This window comes from Ambystoma mexicanum, chromosome 4q (assembly GCF_040938575.1).
Source record: "Ambystoma mexicanum isolate Mex_15411 chromosome 4q, UKY_AmexF1_1, whole genome shotgun sequence".
Taxonomy (NCBI): Eukaryota; Metazoa; Chordata; class Amphibia; order Caudata; family Ambystomatidae; genus Ambystoma; species Ambystoma mexicanum.
In genome coordinates this window covers 267,864,479-267,882,001 of record NC_090928.1, presented here as the reverse complement: position 1 = coordinate 267,882,001, position 17,523 = coordinate 267,864,479, and the positions used below count along the sequence as shown (strand labels likewise).

Here is a 17,523-nt window from a genome sequence, read left to right as displayed (position 1 = left end):
CCCTCAGGAGCCAGTGCCTAGCTTCTCCTTTCACCCTATACCCAAAGCGTCTGTTCTGAATACCATCCAGGCCCTCAAATCATACAACTGCACAGGAGATACCTGCCCTGCCAGCATCATAAAGCTCTGCGCCGCCAGCCTTACCCCATCTTCACGGATTTAGTTAACTCCTCATTCAATTCATGTGAAATACCCACTACTAGTAAACAGCCTAGGTCACCCCCTTACCAGAAAAAAACCTCTCTGGACCTGACAGTACCTACCAACTACAGGCCCATTACCACAGTACCCTTCCTGCTCAAAATCCTAGACCGCATTGCTGAAACACAATGCCAGCAATTCCTAGAAAAAAGACTCTCTCCTTGGCGTCAGACAATCTGGTTTCCGACTGAAACACAGTACTGAAACGGCCCATATTGATCTAAAAATGCACCTTGACAGAATTAGAGATGCTGGCAATGTTGTGATCCAACTCTTCCTAGACCTCTCTGCTGCATTTGATCTCGTGGACCACAACCTACTCTGCCGAACCCTTGCCGAGATCTTCCACTTCTCCCCCGAGGCAATGTGATGGATCAAATCCTTCCTAAGTGACTGTACCTTCAGAGTCTCCATTGACAATGACTCAGCCAACCCCATTTCTGTCCCTCTTGGTGTCCCGTAAGGGACTTGCCTTTCCCTGACCCTCTACAACTACGCTAAACCCCTCTTTCAAATACTTGACAACTTAGGCATCACCTACACCACCTTTTGCGGACAACACGCAAATTCTCATCCCCTTTCGACAAATACACTAATGACTCTAAACCCATTAACAAAATCTTCTGCATCATTCAGTATGGGATGGCTACCCATAACTTTTGCCTCTATGATGAGAAGACAGAGTTACTCATTGCAGGGTCACCTGCTCGCCTCAATGCCCTCGACCCCTCTTATGCTTCTTCACCATTGACGGCTCTACTATTCCTATCTTTAAACATGCCAAAACCCTGGGGGTGTCTAGCTTGATGTGGAATTAACCATGACGAGGCATGTCAATGCTCTGGCATCTTCAGCCTCCCACACCGCCAAACTTATCTCATTAAGCAGAAAATTCCTGAGCACCATCGACTGCTTCGCGCTCTCCAGAGCCATTATCCAGAGCAAACTAGACTATTGTAATGTCCTATTCAAGAGCACACCCAATCTATCTAAGCTACAGTTGCTTCAAAACAAAACCCTCCGGGCGGCTCTGGGCCTCCACAAATCGCACCACATTTCTGCAACTCGACAAAAAGTCCTTTGGCTACCAATAAAAGCACAGATCTACTTCAAAACATTGACTATAGAGCACAGTTGCATCTACAATGAAGCCCCCATACACTTGAACCATTGCATCACAATGAAACAGCACTGTCGCTCATTCTGCTCCTCTGACCAGCTTACACTAGCTCTTCCACACTTTAAACTAGCCAGAGCAGGAAGGGTTTGTTTCAGCACCACAGCCCCCGCCCTGTGGAACTCCTTACCTCCACACTTAAGTAATAAGCCCTCCTACCCACATTCAAGTGACTGTTGAAAACCTGGTTATTCAGTAAGTATAACTAACACTTTAAGCATGAACCATCTCCTACTTTGCCTGTACTACGTTTTACTAACTTAATGATCTGTAAAGATGGTTACTCTGTTACTACCATGTATAAACGCTGTGATATCTGTGGGTGTGGGCGTTACACAAATCTTAAAAAAATATACAAAAATAAATAAAATGAGTTATAGGATCAAAGTGTTGTCCTGGTAGATGAAAGGAAATACAAAAGCAAATGGGGCATCTTCTTTTATAGTTATGCCTGTGTACATAAATACAATATCACTTGCATGCCTTTAAGAGTAACATTTACCATTGCTTGCTGGTATTTCTTCTTGCTGAGCTTCCTGTCTGGATATTCTTGGCTTAGGTTTCATTTCAGCTGCTGGCGGCATGGCTGTGCTTTTCACTATGGATTGTGGCAACAAAAAAAAAAATCTCTATATATATTCTATACAAAGCTTGCATGGCCTCCATCAAACAGGGTCAACAACCAATTTAAGAATTAGATGTCATTGACAACATTAGTCAGATGAGTAAATGTACATAGAAACGCATGAATGTGTGTGGAAAACTTCCTCAAATGAACTGTTCGCCTAAAGCACATTTCACTGAAGTAAAGCAGGATCCTCAGACGTATCAGGTAGGTTCGAGCAAGTTACTTTATTGCAGCCACATTTAGTTACAGTAAGATGACTCTGTGAGAACCACTGGCTCCCATCACCCAGGCAGGGGCTCTCCAACTGCCTGCCTGACTCTGGAAGCTTTGCTACAAGCATTCTCTCACTCACACCAAACATTTTCACTCACATCATCAAGCACCTACATCCATCCCAAGCACTATACAACATGTACCTTGCATTGCATAAACATCCCACCTGTGCAGTGTCATTTTGTACTATTGTTTGCACCAGGGTGCAAATAGCAGAGTGCACAAATGTACTGCCGTGAAGAACCTGCACTGGGACAAAAAATGGCCAGTGTAAAACTGTACTGCACCGCTGCAACTTGAATGTACGGCCTTTCATCCTATTGAAGTCTACCAATGTCTTTGCGTCCGTTGTGAAGGAAGATGCACAAAGAAAAACAGACGTGTCAGTGCACATCCCTCTCTAGAGTGTTAAGCAATCTATTATGGCGATTGTGTTATCGCCGATCACAAGGTACATCAGCATTTAAATCAGAAGAAATCCTAAGAACATGTTATTAAAAATGTAATTGTATTAAGCAAAAATGGCATATGCTTATGTGTCTACAAGAAGAAACTATCCGAATTAAGAGTAGCAAGAGCAGCATGTGGGGAATGAGTCTCTCGCCTGTTATTAAAGGCCTTGTGCCTGGTGCAATGCATGCCAGACAGGTGGCACACACGGGTAATGCTTGCATGCCCCAGTCATATGCCCAGTGAACTTAGAGATTTCTCTCCTACACACATATCCCAGCTGGGCATTGGATCTACATGTTGACATCCTTCTACGAGCTACAACCTGCATCTTCCACTCTTTTGCTTGGCGAAGCTTTTAACATGTTTCAAGGAATTCATTCCGACAGGAAACCTTGCCCATTTCAATATCCTGCCTTCAGGCTTGGACTAGCCAATAGGGCAATGCTTGAAGCAGAGCTCAAAAAGTTAAGCCACAGTGGGCCTAGTTGCGGTTCTATAAAACATGGCCGCATTTCTTTTGGTCGACCCACACTTTCGCTGACTTTAAGAAAAGGGATTTTTGGACTTGTTTGTGGCAAAATGCGGGACGAGGGGATAACTGCATCCTGTCCTTAGCTGCTTCTACTCCCCACCGTTATATATACATTAATCCCAAAAATCATATGAATTTTGCACAACATAAGTGCAAAAGAAAGGTCAAAAACACATTTGGCAAAAGGGTAGGTCGGCAAAAGTGGGCTGGATGTAAAACAGCAAGCAGTTTTGGCCACTGTTGTTGAACAAAGGTTCTTAAAAATGCATAATTTGCAACACATTTGACCCCCAAAAACCTTTGGGTACTACTCAGTCTGTAAAAAAGGAATGAATTGCCACTTGCGACTGTGGGATACTTTTTCAATGGTTCCCAGACCAATGCTATGCCCCAGTTGAACCCTGCCTGCCCATCCCAACCACCCCTTAAAGTGCAGCGGTTACTTCTCTTCACCCATAGCCTGTGCTGAGGTCTGTCTATCTTTCCCAGGTAAGCCAATTCACCAAAAGGCGAGGAGTAGCGGAAGTGGCATCACCCACCTGATGACATTACATGGGTGTTGACATTATGTGACCTTCCACCCTGATGGCATCACATGAATTGATACAACAGAACATTTGAACCTGATGACAACACAGTGAGGAATCCTGAATGTCGAGCCCTCCCCTGGCAGTTGACACCCGGGGTGGGATAAGACTACAATTTCCAGCATTTTGTAGGCATGAGGCTGGTCAAGTGATCCACCAGAACACCTTCATGGAAGACACTTTACCAGTAGCGCAGCGCATCGCACTACAGGGAGAAGAAGCTAAAAAGAACAGTAAGTGCTGAGTTTGTACGTTTCAGCAGTGTTACCCCCATTGTACTATCCAGTGTCTTATAGGGTCCTGGCCATCAGCCCAATCACCACCAGCATCTGCCCCCCTGGCACTGCCCTCTCGGCCCACACCTACCAATTGGGTGGTTTGTCTCAGCCCTGCACTTACCTGATGGGCGTAGACCTCCCACTTTGGCTTGGGATGTCTCTGCCCATCCATTTACCTGTTGCCTCCCCTACAGGAGCCTCTGGCCCATCCCCCCTTGAGGGACCCTTTAGCACTTACAACCCCGCCCCCTTCTCTTTTCTCTGCACTTGCATGCTCCGAATGTCTCAAGGCCTAGTAGGACCGCTGATTGTTTGCTTTCTTATTTATTCATTTCCATTGTTTTTTTGTTCCCCTGCTCCTTTTCCTTTTTGCCCTGTGGCTCTTTGAAACACTGTCGCATATATATAACCAATAAAATAAATAAATAAAAATACTAGCGTGTGTTTGTGTGATTAGTTACCCGACGTATGACACTGGGATTTGGCGTTGGGACTCCATTCACATTGTTTGGGATCTACATGAAAGGGGCCCCTAGGGGTCCCTCGCGATATGGAAACAAGGCAATAACCATTCACGAAAGGATGCGCCAGACACGAGGTTCAAATTCCCAATGCTAGGGTTTATTGCAAGTAAAAATAGTCCCAATTGGCCAACTGTGGTCTCACGCCTCGCGACGTGTATTCTCTAGACCTCGAGGGACGCAAGAGAGCGAAATACGTACATCAGTTACATATATACAAAATGCATATCATACAATCAGCTATGTCATGTTTAACACCCCCCTTTTATTAAGTTTCTTTGAACTCGGGATGATGATGGACATTTCCGACGAGTATGACAATTATGACACTTTCGATGTCTATTCTAGTAACAATGTGTAATTTAGAAAGTGCAGAGTCATCTTCTAGTTGTTGAACAGAACACGGTGCTTCTGTTCTTGGAAGCAAACTGCACATGGGGGAAGAGCCACATTCCAAGCTTTGCTATCTATGAGGTGCTATTCGTGTCCTGGGAGCTGACACGCTCTAAAGGGTTTTGTGAGGGGGGGCCGTAAGAAGAGCATAATTCAAGCCTTTAGCTGCTTTATTCTAACATATTCTACCGCAGTACGAGACTGACTGGCAGCTGTGAAATGATTAAATGCCCTGCAGCTCTCCCTCAAGGCTTCAGAGAGGGAGCGTGGGCATTCCTTTCTGGGCTACTCATGAGGAGTTTCAATGAACTCCTCAGTCCCGCGACCTTGCCCTTTCATATTCAGACAACAATGTTAACAGTTGAGCAGAGTAAGCAGAATTCGCAAGAATTGCAAGCTGCAAAGCAGTTTTAGACGGAAAGCAATGAGCAATGGTTAACAAGCAAAATGGCGATTCTTGCTATGTTTAAAATGGCCGCTTGTTCGTCAAGCATAGCAGTCTGTATTTCTATAATTCTGTGCATAAGACGGTTGGCCTTCGGCCATCAAGATACGTCTATCATTCAAATGAAGGGTATTCACTTTTCCAGATTGACAAACCCTCCTTTTGGCCGTATGCCAAACGTCTTATTCATTCATTGTATCCTCCTCTGATGAGGATAAGTCTGGGGTATCTATGTCTGAACCTTTCATGCTATCATGAGCATCATCTTCATCATTAATGTCTATAGCCATGAATTGTTTTACTGTTTTTGTTTCATCAGTGTCTCTGTTATTTCGGCCATGCGTTTGTTTTCCTCTCGACACCATGTGCATACATCCCTTAGTACATCCCTCAGTTGTCTCAGTGCAAACTATTGGTAGGCATTGTATGCAACAGCAACATGTTATGAATATACCAAGTACCACCATTAGTATCGAAATTAGCTTCAATCTCCAGGACCGCAATAGTCCCCACAACCAGGATCCTATCCCCCAACCCCCTTCTTCAGTAGAGAGTGTGGAACTTAGGACATGTAATTTCCGGATTGCTTTAAATATTGTAGGGGAGTAATCATCTATAAACACACAGCAATCAGTTTTTACGAGTTTGCAAACTCCCCCACGATCAACTAATATTATATCGAGAGCCATCCTGTTTTGTAGTGCCATTAGTCTTATTCCTTTCTCTTCTAACGTCATATTGAATAAAATATCCATTGTTGAATCTATTGTATTTTTTAATATTCTAGACAGTTTTCTTATATTATAGGAATTTTCTATTTGGGCCAAGAATGGTATAAACGATTTGGCTATATCTATTGCTATCATTCCATCTTCACTACTCTTTTGAGTTCTACCTTTTGTTCGTCTGGCTACTTCTGCTGTCTCCAAGAGGAACACTCCTGGAAACAGTAGACCTAGGTATCATGTACCTCCCCAGTTCCTAAGTAACCATGGATATGCTTTTTCCCCACATATAAAGTAAACAGGGTCCCCTACGTACACGGGTTCTATTTCGTGCTTTAAAACCACTGTGTTCAGACAGCTGCTAAACGTTCCTACTTTATAGGAACCTTTTTTCTTTAAACATAGGGGAGCAGTTTTGGGGCTGTGATCCACTGCATAGGCAGGGGGCACAGCATCTTTATTCCATTCATCCCTCATTCGAAATGTCATTACTGATGTTTCTTCTGTTGGCGGGGTCGGTCTATTCTGCCTATGTAATCTATCTAGTCTTGTTGTCTTTCGTGTATTTTTACTTATGGGATCTGGTGAAAACACGCAAGCTTTGTGGAATATGTAACAACCCACAGGTCTCATGATCACTTCCTCAAATTCATTCATATTGGTCTCATCTAGCTGACCCGTATTACTCTTGTTCCATTTCCCAAAGAACATTGCACTCAACGATACTCACATGAATAAACCAATGATAACGGTTGTACATACCAGCCTATCCCTTTCCCACCGTGCTGAGGTAAATGGGCACAAACCCAGCAATCTTTTTTCTTTAAAACCGCATGGGTCATGTTCATGATGAGCAACAATGTATTGTTGCCATATCCTTCTCTATGTCTTTCTTCCATTGGGGACAAAGTACCAGTGATTACATGAACCGGGCTTTCAGTAGCTGCTTTTGGCAAAAGTGTTTCTAATGGGTGCACGGACTCCAGGAACCATAGTGTAATAGCTGTTATTGTTGGTACTACCATACTTAAGAAACACAGGACCAATGTCCAAATCAGTACCTTATTCCTTTTACCATGCTTTTTCCCTAAATTTACAGTCTCTAAAACTATCATCCTTTCAGCAGGCGTGCAGGAGGCGGCTGAAACCGTTCTTGATTTGTTCTCCATCGTCCTTTTTCTTGCTGGCAAAGTTCGTCGCAAATGTCTCTCGTTCTTGATGCCAGAAAAGTTCAACGAAAATGTCACATTTCAATTCTGCCAACCCTTTCACAGCCTAGATCACTTATCCACTCCGAGCAAGATTAGTTGTTCTTTCTCCCACTGCTCAGACGATTTCTGAACAATTCTTTATTGATAGAGTACTATGTGCATCCAGCTTGTCCTGCTCTGGCTTAGGACACATGTACTCTATCAGCCTTAGTACTTATGTGCGTCCAGCTTGTCCTGCTCTGGCTCCTGACACATGTACTTTATTATAAGCGCACCGAGGAGCCGTGAGTCTTGAATTTTCTGACTTGCACAACTCTCACACTTCTCTCCTCTACGCCCCTGGCTCCTACTCCGTCCGTGAGTGGAACCAAAGGCAAAAGAAAAGCACCAAATATCTGTGGATCACTTTGCCTGTCGAGGGCCGCAAATCAAACCGTTTCACTCCTGGTATTGTATGATCCGTGAATAGTGCCGTTGCACTTCCAGTATCAGGCTCAGTGTCAGCCTGTGGCACAATGATGGGTAGCGATGAGCGCCGTGGCAATGATGTAGTTTCTTTCTTTGGCGCGTTTTCAGAAACTGGTGGGCGCCAAAGGGGTACACGCGTTGTTTCTGCTGGTGTTTGCAATGCAGAGTTTGTGTCGCTCGGCAGTGATGTTGTTTCTGCTGAGCAACGTTGGGGCACTTTTCGCCCTTTCCCCTTTCTGGCAGCCTTCTCGGGCTCTGTTTCGAGTTTCACTTCTCGCTTAGGCTTTGTTTCAACTTTCACTTCTCGCTCAGGCTGATGCTGTGGCAGTGGACTGGCAACAGTTTCTTTCGTTTCCGAGACCGTTTCCTTTCTCTGGTCGTCGGAAGTTGTCAGCAGTCCTGGGAATCTTTTGGCATGTGTCGCATGGATCCATGCCTTGCGACCGTCCACTCGAATGGCCGTTTGCGTCGCCAAAAGTACTTGGTAGGGGCTGCGCCACCTGGGTGCTAATGCTGTCTTCCGCTCAAAGTTCTTAATCAGGACCCAGCTTCCAGACTCCAGCGAGTGCCCCGGTCCGGTGTATCGCACTGGTAACGCCTCCTGGACCTGCTGATGAATCAAACGCAGCTTCTGCATTAAAAGGCCACAGTACGTGCTTAACACAGGATGCTCGACCTCACATAATCTTTTGGGCTGCGGTGCGCACCATACATTTGCCGGTCTCCCCATTATAATTTCATAGGGGGAGAGCCCAGTTTTAGCCTGCACAGACGTGCGCATGCACAATAGCGCTAGGGGTAATGCATCCACCCAACTCAACTTGCTCCCAGCACAGATTTTAGCTATCTTTGACTTTAAGATACCGTTATGTCTCTCAACAAGCCCGGCAGAACTGGGATGCCTGGAACTGTGGAATTGTTTCTCTATCTGTAGACCTGCACAGATCTGTAGTACTACTGCGCCCACAAAGAGTGGGCCGTTATCTGACCACAGGACACGGGGCAGCCCGAACCGGTAGAAATACTCTTTCAACATTACTTTTGCCGTTGACATGGCAGTACAGTCTTTTAAAGGATATGCCTCCACCCACTTGCTAAATGCACAAATCACCACTAACACATATTTGTAGTTCTGGCACCTTTCCATTTCTATGAAATCAAAATGGATCACCTTGAATGGCATGGAGGGTGGGCCAAAACTACCTACTGGAGTCACGGTTCCCTTCCCTACATTGTGTTGCAGGCACGTAATACAAATCTGCACTAGCCTTTCTGCATTCTTTTTGATGTGCTCATTTTTCCATACTGTGGATAAATGCTGTACCATCTTCTTCGCGCAAATGTGGGTAGGGCTATGCGCCATTGTAACCATTGCGGATACGTAACAATTTGGCAACATCCAGTTCTTGGTCTCTTTGTCCACCCAACATCCTTCCAAATCTAACTCAGCAGAGCCCTCAGCCCACCCCTGAATCTCTTCGGTCGTGGCCTCAGCCTGCATTTCTTTGACTGTGGCAACTCCATTCTCTATCATACAAGGTACTTTCTCTGTTTGTACTGTCATCATTCTAGTACTCAAATCAGTGGCTGTTTGTTTCGCAATCCTGTCTGCAAATGCGTTTCCCGCTCCCACTTTACATGTTACTTTTTTATGCGCCTCGCATTTTAATTTTAGCTAAGCGCTTTGGAAACGTGAGTGCAGACAACAATTGTACAATCAAAGGGCCATGCTGAATCCTGGCCCCATGTGATGTCAAGAAACCCCTCTCAGCCCAGAGTCGGCCAAAGTTATGAACCACGCCAAAGGCGTACTGGCTGTCAGTATAAATATTCACGTTCAAATTCTCAGAGAGTTCACAAGCTCTAGTCAAGGCTATAATTTCTGCGGCTTGTGCCGAATTGTAGGGGATTCTTCTGCTTTCCACAACCCTTTCTAGAGTAGTAATTGCATATGCGCCCGTTGATGTGCCACCAGGTAATTTAAAACAAGAGCCGTCACAAAACAACTCCCCATCTGGCTCTTTCTGTGGGATGTCGCTGAAGTCAACTCTTCCCTTTGTTTCTTCTTCAGTGACCATTAAACAATCATGGGGTGGTGATTCGTTGTCACAAATTCACAAACATCGTTGTAGTGCGCATGCTACAAGGTCCAGCGTGGAAGAATAATAGCCGCACGGCCTATTTCTTCCACCTTGTTCCTGTGTCAAAACCGCCAATGCACATCCTTCACTCTCACTCACAAATAATCTAAAGATCTTTTTATAGTTAGGAGTGCCTAAAACTGGCGCAGCACACAATGCAGCTTTCAATTGCTCAAACGCTTTCTGACATTCCTCATCCCACTGTAAAGGCATCACTGCATCCTTTTTAGTTAATTTTATCATCGGCTTCACAATCAACGCAAAATTACTGATCCACTGCCGACAATAAGAGGCCATGCCTATTACAGCTCTCACTCCTTTTTGAGTTTTTGGAATAGGCATACTAGAAATACTTTCTATGCGTTCTGGTGTTAATCTTCTCCCTTCTTTCGAAAGTAGGTAACCCAAATAAGACACCTCCTTTTGATTATACTGGAATTTCTTCAAACTCGCCTTGTGACCATGGGTCGCTAGCTGTGTCAACAGTAATATAGTACTTTCTTTGCAGATCTCTTTTGTGTCAGCAGCTAGTAACAAGTCATCTATGTACTGCAAGAGTGCGCAACCTGTTGGTAGTTCTAGCATATCTAGCTGTTCTTTTAGGGCCCTGCTGTAAATGCTCGGGCTTTCTGTGTATCCTTGTTGAATGCGTGTGAATGTGAATGATCGACCTCCTAGAGTGAACGCGAACAGATATCTACTGCTCTTATCCACTGGAATGCTAAAGAACGCGTTCTTCAAATCAACTACACTAAAGTATTCTGCAGTGGCCGGTATCATTGTCAGTATTGTTGTGACATCTGGGACCAAAGGGAAGTGTGGGTCTACCACTTTGTTCAATGCACGCAGATCAATTATGAAACGATATGGTACTTCATTGCCTCCTTTCTTGTAAACTGGAAGAATCGGGCTGTTGCACGTGCTACCTGCAATTTCTTCAACCACCCCCAATCTCACCAGGTCAGTAACAATACTCTTTAATCCCTTCTCACCTTCAACAGAAATTTTATACTGGGGAATTCGTGGTAATGTAACACCTTCTTTCAAAGTTATTTTTGCTGGCTCTATTTTCAAGCATCCTACATCATTATCATGCATTGCCCACAGACAGGTTGGTACTCTACTTAGCTCTTCTGGTAACGCTTTTGACATAAATTCCGTCACCGTTGCATCGTGAGGCCAAATCGTGAGGAACACCCCATCTGCCGTACAATGTATAACTGCCCCCAATTTTCTCAACAAATTTAATCCTAGCAAGTTCTCCCCACAATTTTCTGTCAGAAGAAATGGACACTGTTCCGTAAATGGTCCTATTGTAATTGGGACAGCTTCGGACACGGGGTTAATTACTGGTGTACCTGCGAACCCTACAGAAACATTCTTTTGCCCCAACAGTGGGATCTCCGGAACCAAGTGGTGGTCTATCGAACACCTCTGTGCCCCTGTATCTACAAGGAAACGGTGCTCCTTATTCCCGACTCTCATTTCTACGTAGGGTCCTCTCTGATTCACGGGAATAGACACTGGTTCCGACCTCTGCCGTGGGCTGTCCTATTGCGAAAATAACACATCGTCCGATGTGTAGTCACCGCTGCTGCTATAATACGTGTTTGGCTGTGTATCAAAAATATTCCCATTTCCCCCTCTGTGTCCTCCACTCTGATCATTTCTCTGTTGGCCCTGCCCGCCCTGATTTTGGTTCGGAACACCTTGGTTCAATGCCTGGTTCTGTTGAGCTTGGTTTTGACCATAGGATTGGTTTTGATTACCTCCATTGGTATATCCCTGTTGCTGCTGCATGCTATTTCTGCTTGGGCCATTTGACCCCTGATGTCCTCTATGAGGCCTTCTCTGGCCAAACCCACCTCTATTCTGTAGGTGCGGGCATTACGCTCGCCAGTGTCCTTCCTCTTTACAGTACGCACATTGATTTAATCCCAATGACACCCCGTGCATATTATTCAAATTTCCCCTGCCTTGTGCATTTCCTCTACCTCTATTGTATCCAATTACCTGCTGCAGTAACACTCTCGTTTTTAAATTTACTCTATCCTTCATCTCTCTTTCTTTTGCCACATTTACCCTGTTCTCTTAATATTGGGCTATGTGTAATATCTCACTCACCGGTTTTGCTGCCCAGGCACTTTCCGACGCCATTAACACATCTTGAATTGGTAATATTAGTCCCCTCACATATTTATCAACAAATAGCCTTTTCCCCGACTCTGTGCTCAGATCCTGCCCACTGAAGTCTGTGAATACTCCTTCAAATCTATTGAAATAATCCGTTACTGGCTCATCCTTGCCCTGTACACATGTAGTTAATTTGTCCCACTGAATCCGTTTTTTCTGGAATTATTTCCCTCAATCTCCGCATTATCCGTTCTGGTAGATCTGCCATGCGGGTTCCCGGATTTTCCCCTACTTTTTTATTTTTGTCCTCCAATAGTAACTCCGCCCATGTGGCGCCAAAAGCCCCGACGTCATCTACCGTCCTCATGTTTCCATATATCTGGAGCACTGCTGATCTCAGGGTTGACTCTACTTCCTTGTAGAAACCTGCTGGATTCTTTCTTATATCGGGAATCGTCTGTTTTATAGTATTCACCTCTTGCCTGGAAAAAGGGACATGCACATACTGGGCGGTGAAATGGGCTGGTGTTACCTGCACCCCTACTTTTCCCATCGCAGGGACCTCTACTTTTGGTATAAACGTGGGCGGAACCTCTCTCATTGGAAATGCCCCACTCACAATCCCTCCCCCTTCTCTTAGGTTCAATAGTATTCCTAAGTCCAGTAATTTGCCCATTTCTCCTGTACTTCGCTCGAATGCTCTCTTGTATACCGCTAGTATCTCAGGTGGGCTAGCCTTATTGTTTTTTATATCCTTCTCTATCAAATGTTCAGCCATCGATTGCAGTGCCTTTCTTTTCATTGGCATGGAATATTCGTCAAATATGTTATGTATGACCATTGTTGGGATACTAGGATTCGACACCCACTTTATCGCTTCCCGTATACATACTTTCAGCTTGTCGCCCCTCTGTACAGATGACATTGAATGTCTCCGCTGTATGTTTGGTTCTACCGTCCCTCTCCCAACTCTTCTAATATCCCAACCCCTGTATCCAGGTGCAGCAAACATTTCAGCATACTCATTATCCAACTCATTTTTAAGATCAAAAAGTCCATTCACATGTTCCTTTACTTCTTCATCTTTTATTCTGCAACATGCTAATTGGTTCCAATCTAACAATCGTTGTGGCAGTAATTTCTCAAGTAACTTTTTCCATTCTCCCACCAAAAATTTCCCCATGCATTCCAACACTACCTGTCTCTCGTTGCTTCTTCGGTACCCATATAATGAGGCCAATGCTGCCGTCCCATCATTTCCTTCTATGTACATTTCTGCCTTTTGCTGTAATTCAATCTTTCTTTCTTTGCTGATCGCGCTGCGAGTTACCCGTCCAAATCCTGTTCCTTCAGCCCCGCCTCTCACCTCCCCGGTCTCAATTTCGACTTCGGGAGGGGCGGATGGTGCTGAATCTGTTTCTGGAGCGGGAGGTGCGGATGGGACAAGTGACACAGGTGGCATCTGTGAAGGGCCTTCCTGGGTGCTGGGAAATTGTGCGTCTGCGGTCTGCGCTTGTGGGAGGGCTGGAGCTGTGGTTGGGGTGTAGGTTAATGCTTGCACGAGGGGAAGTGCTTGGGCTTTGGGAGGGGTTATGAGAGGTACTGGTTGGGCCTGCGCAGTCACTACTGGCGTGTTTGGTTTCGATCCTGGTTTTGGGCCTCGACCCGTATGGGTTAGCAAATGTTCCATTAATTCGTCTGCTATGTGTAGTTCCTGCTGCGGGTATATTCCTTCTATGTTCCTTTGCTCACGTCTCCCTTCCCGTCTTAGACTTGCCGTCCACTCCTCCTCCTCTTTTTCTTCTGCTAGCTCAAGCTTCGATTTGTGCCTACGCGCATGCTTCTCTCTACTCCTAAGTCGGAGCATTGCTTCCCTCCTCCAATCTTTGATAGTCTCAAAAGCTGCGGGTCGCGCTTTTTTCCTTATCAACACCCTTTCTAGGTTATCTATCCTCGCAATCTCAAAGCTACCATTAATCGGCCACTGATGGTCCTGCTGCTTTCTAGTTTGCCTATGCCAAATTTCACAAAATATTATCGCACCCACACCATATTTTGCATACATGTCATAAGCCGGCGTTCCCCGAGGCGGTGCACTTTGGCTATTTTCCAAGGACTGTCTACCGCAGCGGAAAAAAGCCACGCTAAAGTGGACAGTACTCCAGGCATGTTTTTAACCTTCCCCTTGGTTAACTAACCTTAACCTGGACGTTTGAATTTGCAAAATCAACACTCTACCAAAAATCAGGTTTTTGGTTGAATCGGGGAATGACTCACCTGATAAAACAAGTCGCCTGTCCTGACGCAACCTCTCCCAACGTCGTGTCTGCGCTTCTCTGGCCTCTGCCTCGTTTCGGGACCCTCGCCTCCTTTGCCCTCTGGACCGGTACGTCGATCAGGGATCAGATGTGTGCAGATCTGCGAAGGAATCTCTCCTCACTTCTACAGGGCGCCCCGTACACTTCTTGATCCCGGCTCGATCGTCCCGTCCTCGCCGTTCTTCCGCCTTTACTCCGTCACAACGTCTACGAAGGGGCAAGTGGGGGAGGGTCCCTATTGGGGCGCCATCTTGAAAGGGGCCCCTAGGGGTCCCTCGCGATATGGAAACAAGGCAATAACTATACACGAAAGGATGCGCCAGACACAAGGTTCAAATTCCCAATGCTAGGGTTTATTGCAAGTAAAAATAGTCCCAGTTGGCCAACTGTGGTCTCACGCCCCGCGACGTGTATTCTCTAGACCTCGAGGGATGCAAGAGAGCGAATTACGTGCATCAGTTACATATATACAAAATGCATATCATACAATCAGCTATGTCATGTTTAACACCCCCCTTTTATTAAGTTCCTTTGAACTCGGGATGATGATGGACATTTCCGACGAGTATGACAATTATGACACTTTCGATGTCTATTCTAGTAACAATGTGTAATTTAGAAAGTGCGGAGGCATCTTCTAGTTGTTGAACAGAACACAGTGCTTCTGTTCTTGGAAGCAAGCTGCACACGGGGGAAGAGCCACATTCCAAGCTTTGCTATCTATGAGGTGCTATTCGTGTCCTGGGAGCCGACACGCTCTAAAGGGTTTTGTGAGGGGGGGTCGTAAGAAGAGCATAATTCAAGCCTTTAGCTGCTTTATTCTAACATATTCTACCGCAGTACGAGACTGGCTGGCAGCTGTGAAATGATTAACTGCCCTGCAGCTCTCCCTCAAGGCTACAGAGAGGGAGCGTGGGCATTCCTTTCTGGGCTACTCATGAGGAGTTTCAACAAACTCCTCAGTCCCGCGACCTTGCCCTTTAATATTCAGACGACAATGTTAACAGTTGAGCAGAGTAAGCAGAATTCGCAAGAATTGCAAGCTGCAAAGCAGTTTTAGACAGAAAGCAATGAGCAATGGTTAAGAAGCAAAATGGCGATTCTTACTACGTTTAAAATGGCCGCTTGTTTGTCAAGCATAGCAGTCTGTATTTCTATAATTCTGTGCATAAGATGGTTGGCCTTCGGCCATCAAGATACGTCTATCATTCAAATGAAGGGTATTCACTTTTCCAGATTGACATACATGCTTCCTGTTTTGGTGATAGCGAAATTGGAATACTTCTGGTTTGCTGGCTGTATTTGCCCTCATTATTGGCACGGGGACGTCAGGAGACTTTCTTGGGCTAGTTTTCAGGTGGTTCCCTGGACCCTTTGGTCCCTTGGAGTCGTTTTCCTGGAAAGCTCTCCCGTGAACCTTTCTTGGAATTTACTCTTTAAACTGCTGTACTCTGCCCCCCTCACCAGATAGCCCACCCCTGTTGTTAACTTTGGGTTCTTGCTTCTTGTGGCGGCAAAGCATCACTACAGTACCTTAGCTATGTCCTCATGCTAACTAGGGGAGGTGCCTTTGCCCACAGCCTTGGGTGTTGTTCAGCACCATACTTTCCCTCACCCTCCCCCCCCCCTGCTGTGATTGACTTGGGTCTAACAGTCAGATAAAGAGGGAGGAGTTTGGATAACGGGGTGTGGCCTATTGTTTTGTTATTGCATTGATCGGTTTATGTTTTCTTGCAGCTTAGAAGAGGGGTGGGTGGCATTCCTCCAACCTATTTTTCTGTCGGGTGGTCGGGTGGTTTCTGTTCTTTCCCCTGGATGCTCTGTTGGAGTAAAGGATATTGCCACCCCAACGGTTGACATGAGGGCCAGTGTGCCATTCATAGGAAGTGGCATTGAGCGTGTGAAATAAAATGCAAATATGCTCAAGATTAATACAATTACAAATAGCTAATGATGTAGACAACAAACAACTTTCAGTACCAACCATTTTTAACTATTGGGCTGCCTTAGCTATATGGCCGGGTGGCAGAAGAACCAACATAGGCATGGGGCACTGTCTTCAGATGCCAGCACTGCCATTTTATGCCAGTTATAGCCTTACATGCTTACATTTCAAGTCTAGTAATGATATGCTAAATTCAACCCGACTCCCACAGGCACTGGCATTAGATGCCAAGTTTAGCCTCCTATATGTGAGTAATGCCATATGTGTTTATGCCAGGCATAGCCTCACATGCTAGGTGCAGTCACTATCGAAGGCACAGCTGAACGTATCCAGGCAGGGCCTGACATCTCATGTCAACTGCAGCTTCAAAATACATAGGTCTTCATTCTGAGTGTGGCGGTACCATTGGTGACAGCGGTAATTCAGCTACTGTTTGAAGCTATTCCACATTCAGAAGTCACTTAGGAATTCATAGGGGAAAAGAGGAATTACTGCTGGTGCTAACTCTGCCATTGTTCTGGAGGGAGGAAATACTACCATACTACCATGCAAGTGCTGCTGCTATTTCTTCCTAATGGGTTTACACATTAAAATTAAGTGGCCTGGAAAAACAGGCTGTAAATATGGTACCACCTGCGTTTCCATTTATCGCTCAACTCGAGCGACAGTGCTATCATGTTATGGCGGTTAATGCATCATATGTCTGCTGTAGTCACTGTATGCACCATACAGCCTCGCGCGTGCAGGTCCGGCCAGGTGTAGCTTCACACCTCTGAGTACAGCCCCTCCCTACCCCCAGTCCTCCACCCCTTGCCAATCAATGCTTGCACACATGCTGACCATTTCTGTGTGGCGGCCCTCTCATTTTCCTGCTTGCACCCGGGGACGTCGCTCCACCAAACTGCCAGGGGCAGTGGAAGTGTCATCACACACCGTATGACATCACAGGAAGTGTCATCACAGGACCTTTGGACCTGATGAAATCACAGAAAGCGATGCATGGGCTTAAACCCTAGTCACAACAAACATGTAAAAACATCTACGACATGAGTAAGATTATAAAATAACAGGAGCACTAAAGGAGACAGAAGGCT

The 17,523-nt window shown here is 45.5% G+C and overlaps 1 protein-coding gene across 2 annotated transcripts in view; it reads right to left on the bottom strand.

Annotated features, from left to right (window-relative positions):
- Positions 1-17,523, bottom strand: part of LOC138467662 (centromere protein J-like) — a 714,848-nt gene that overhangs the window by 446,339 nt on the left and 250,986 nt on the right. For both annotated transcript variants that reach the window (XM_069607842.1, XM_069607843.1), the window contains exon 5: positions 1,881-1,976. In XM_069607842.1, the coding sequence (XP_069463943.1) occupies positions 1,881-1,976 (96 nt within the window). The remainder of the gene's footprint in view (positions 1-1,880; positions 1,977-17,523) is intronic.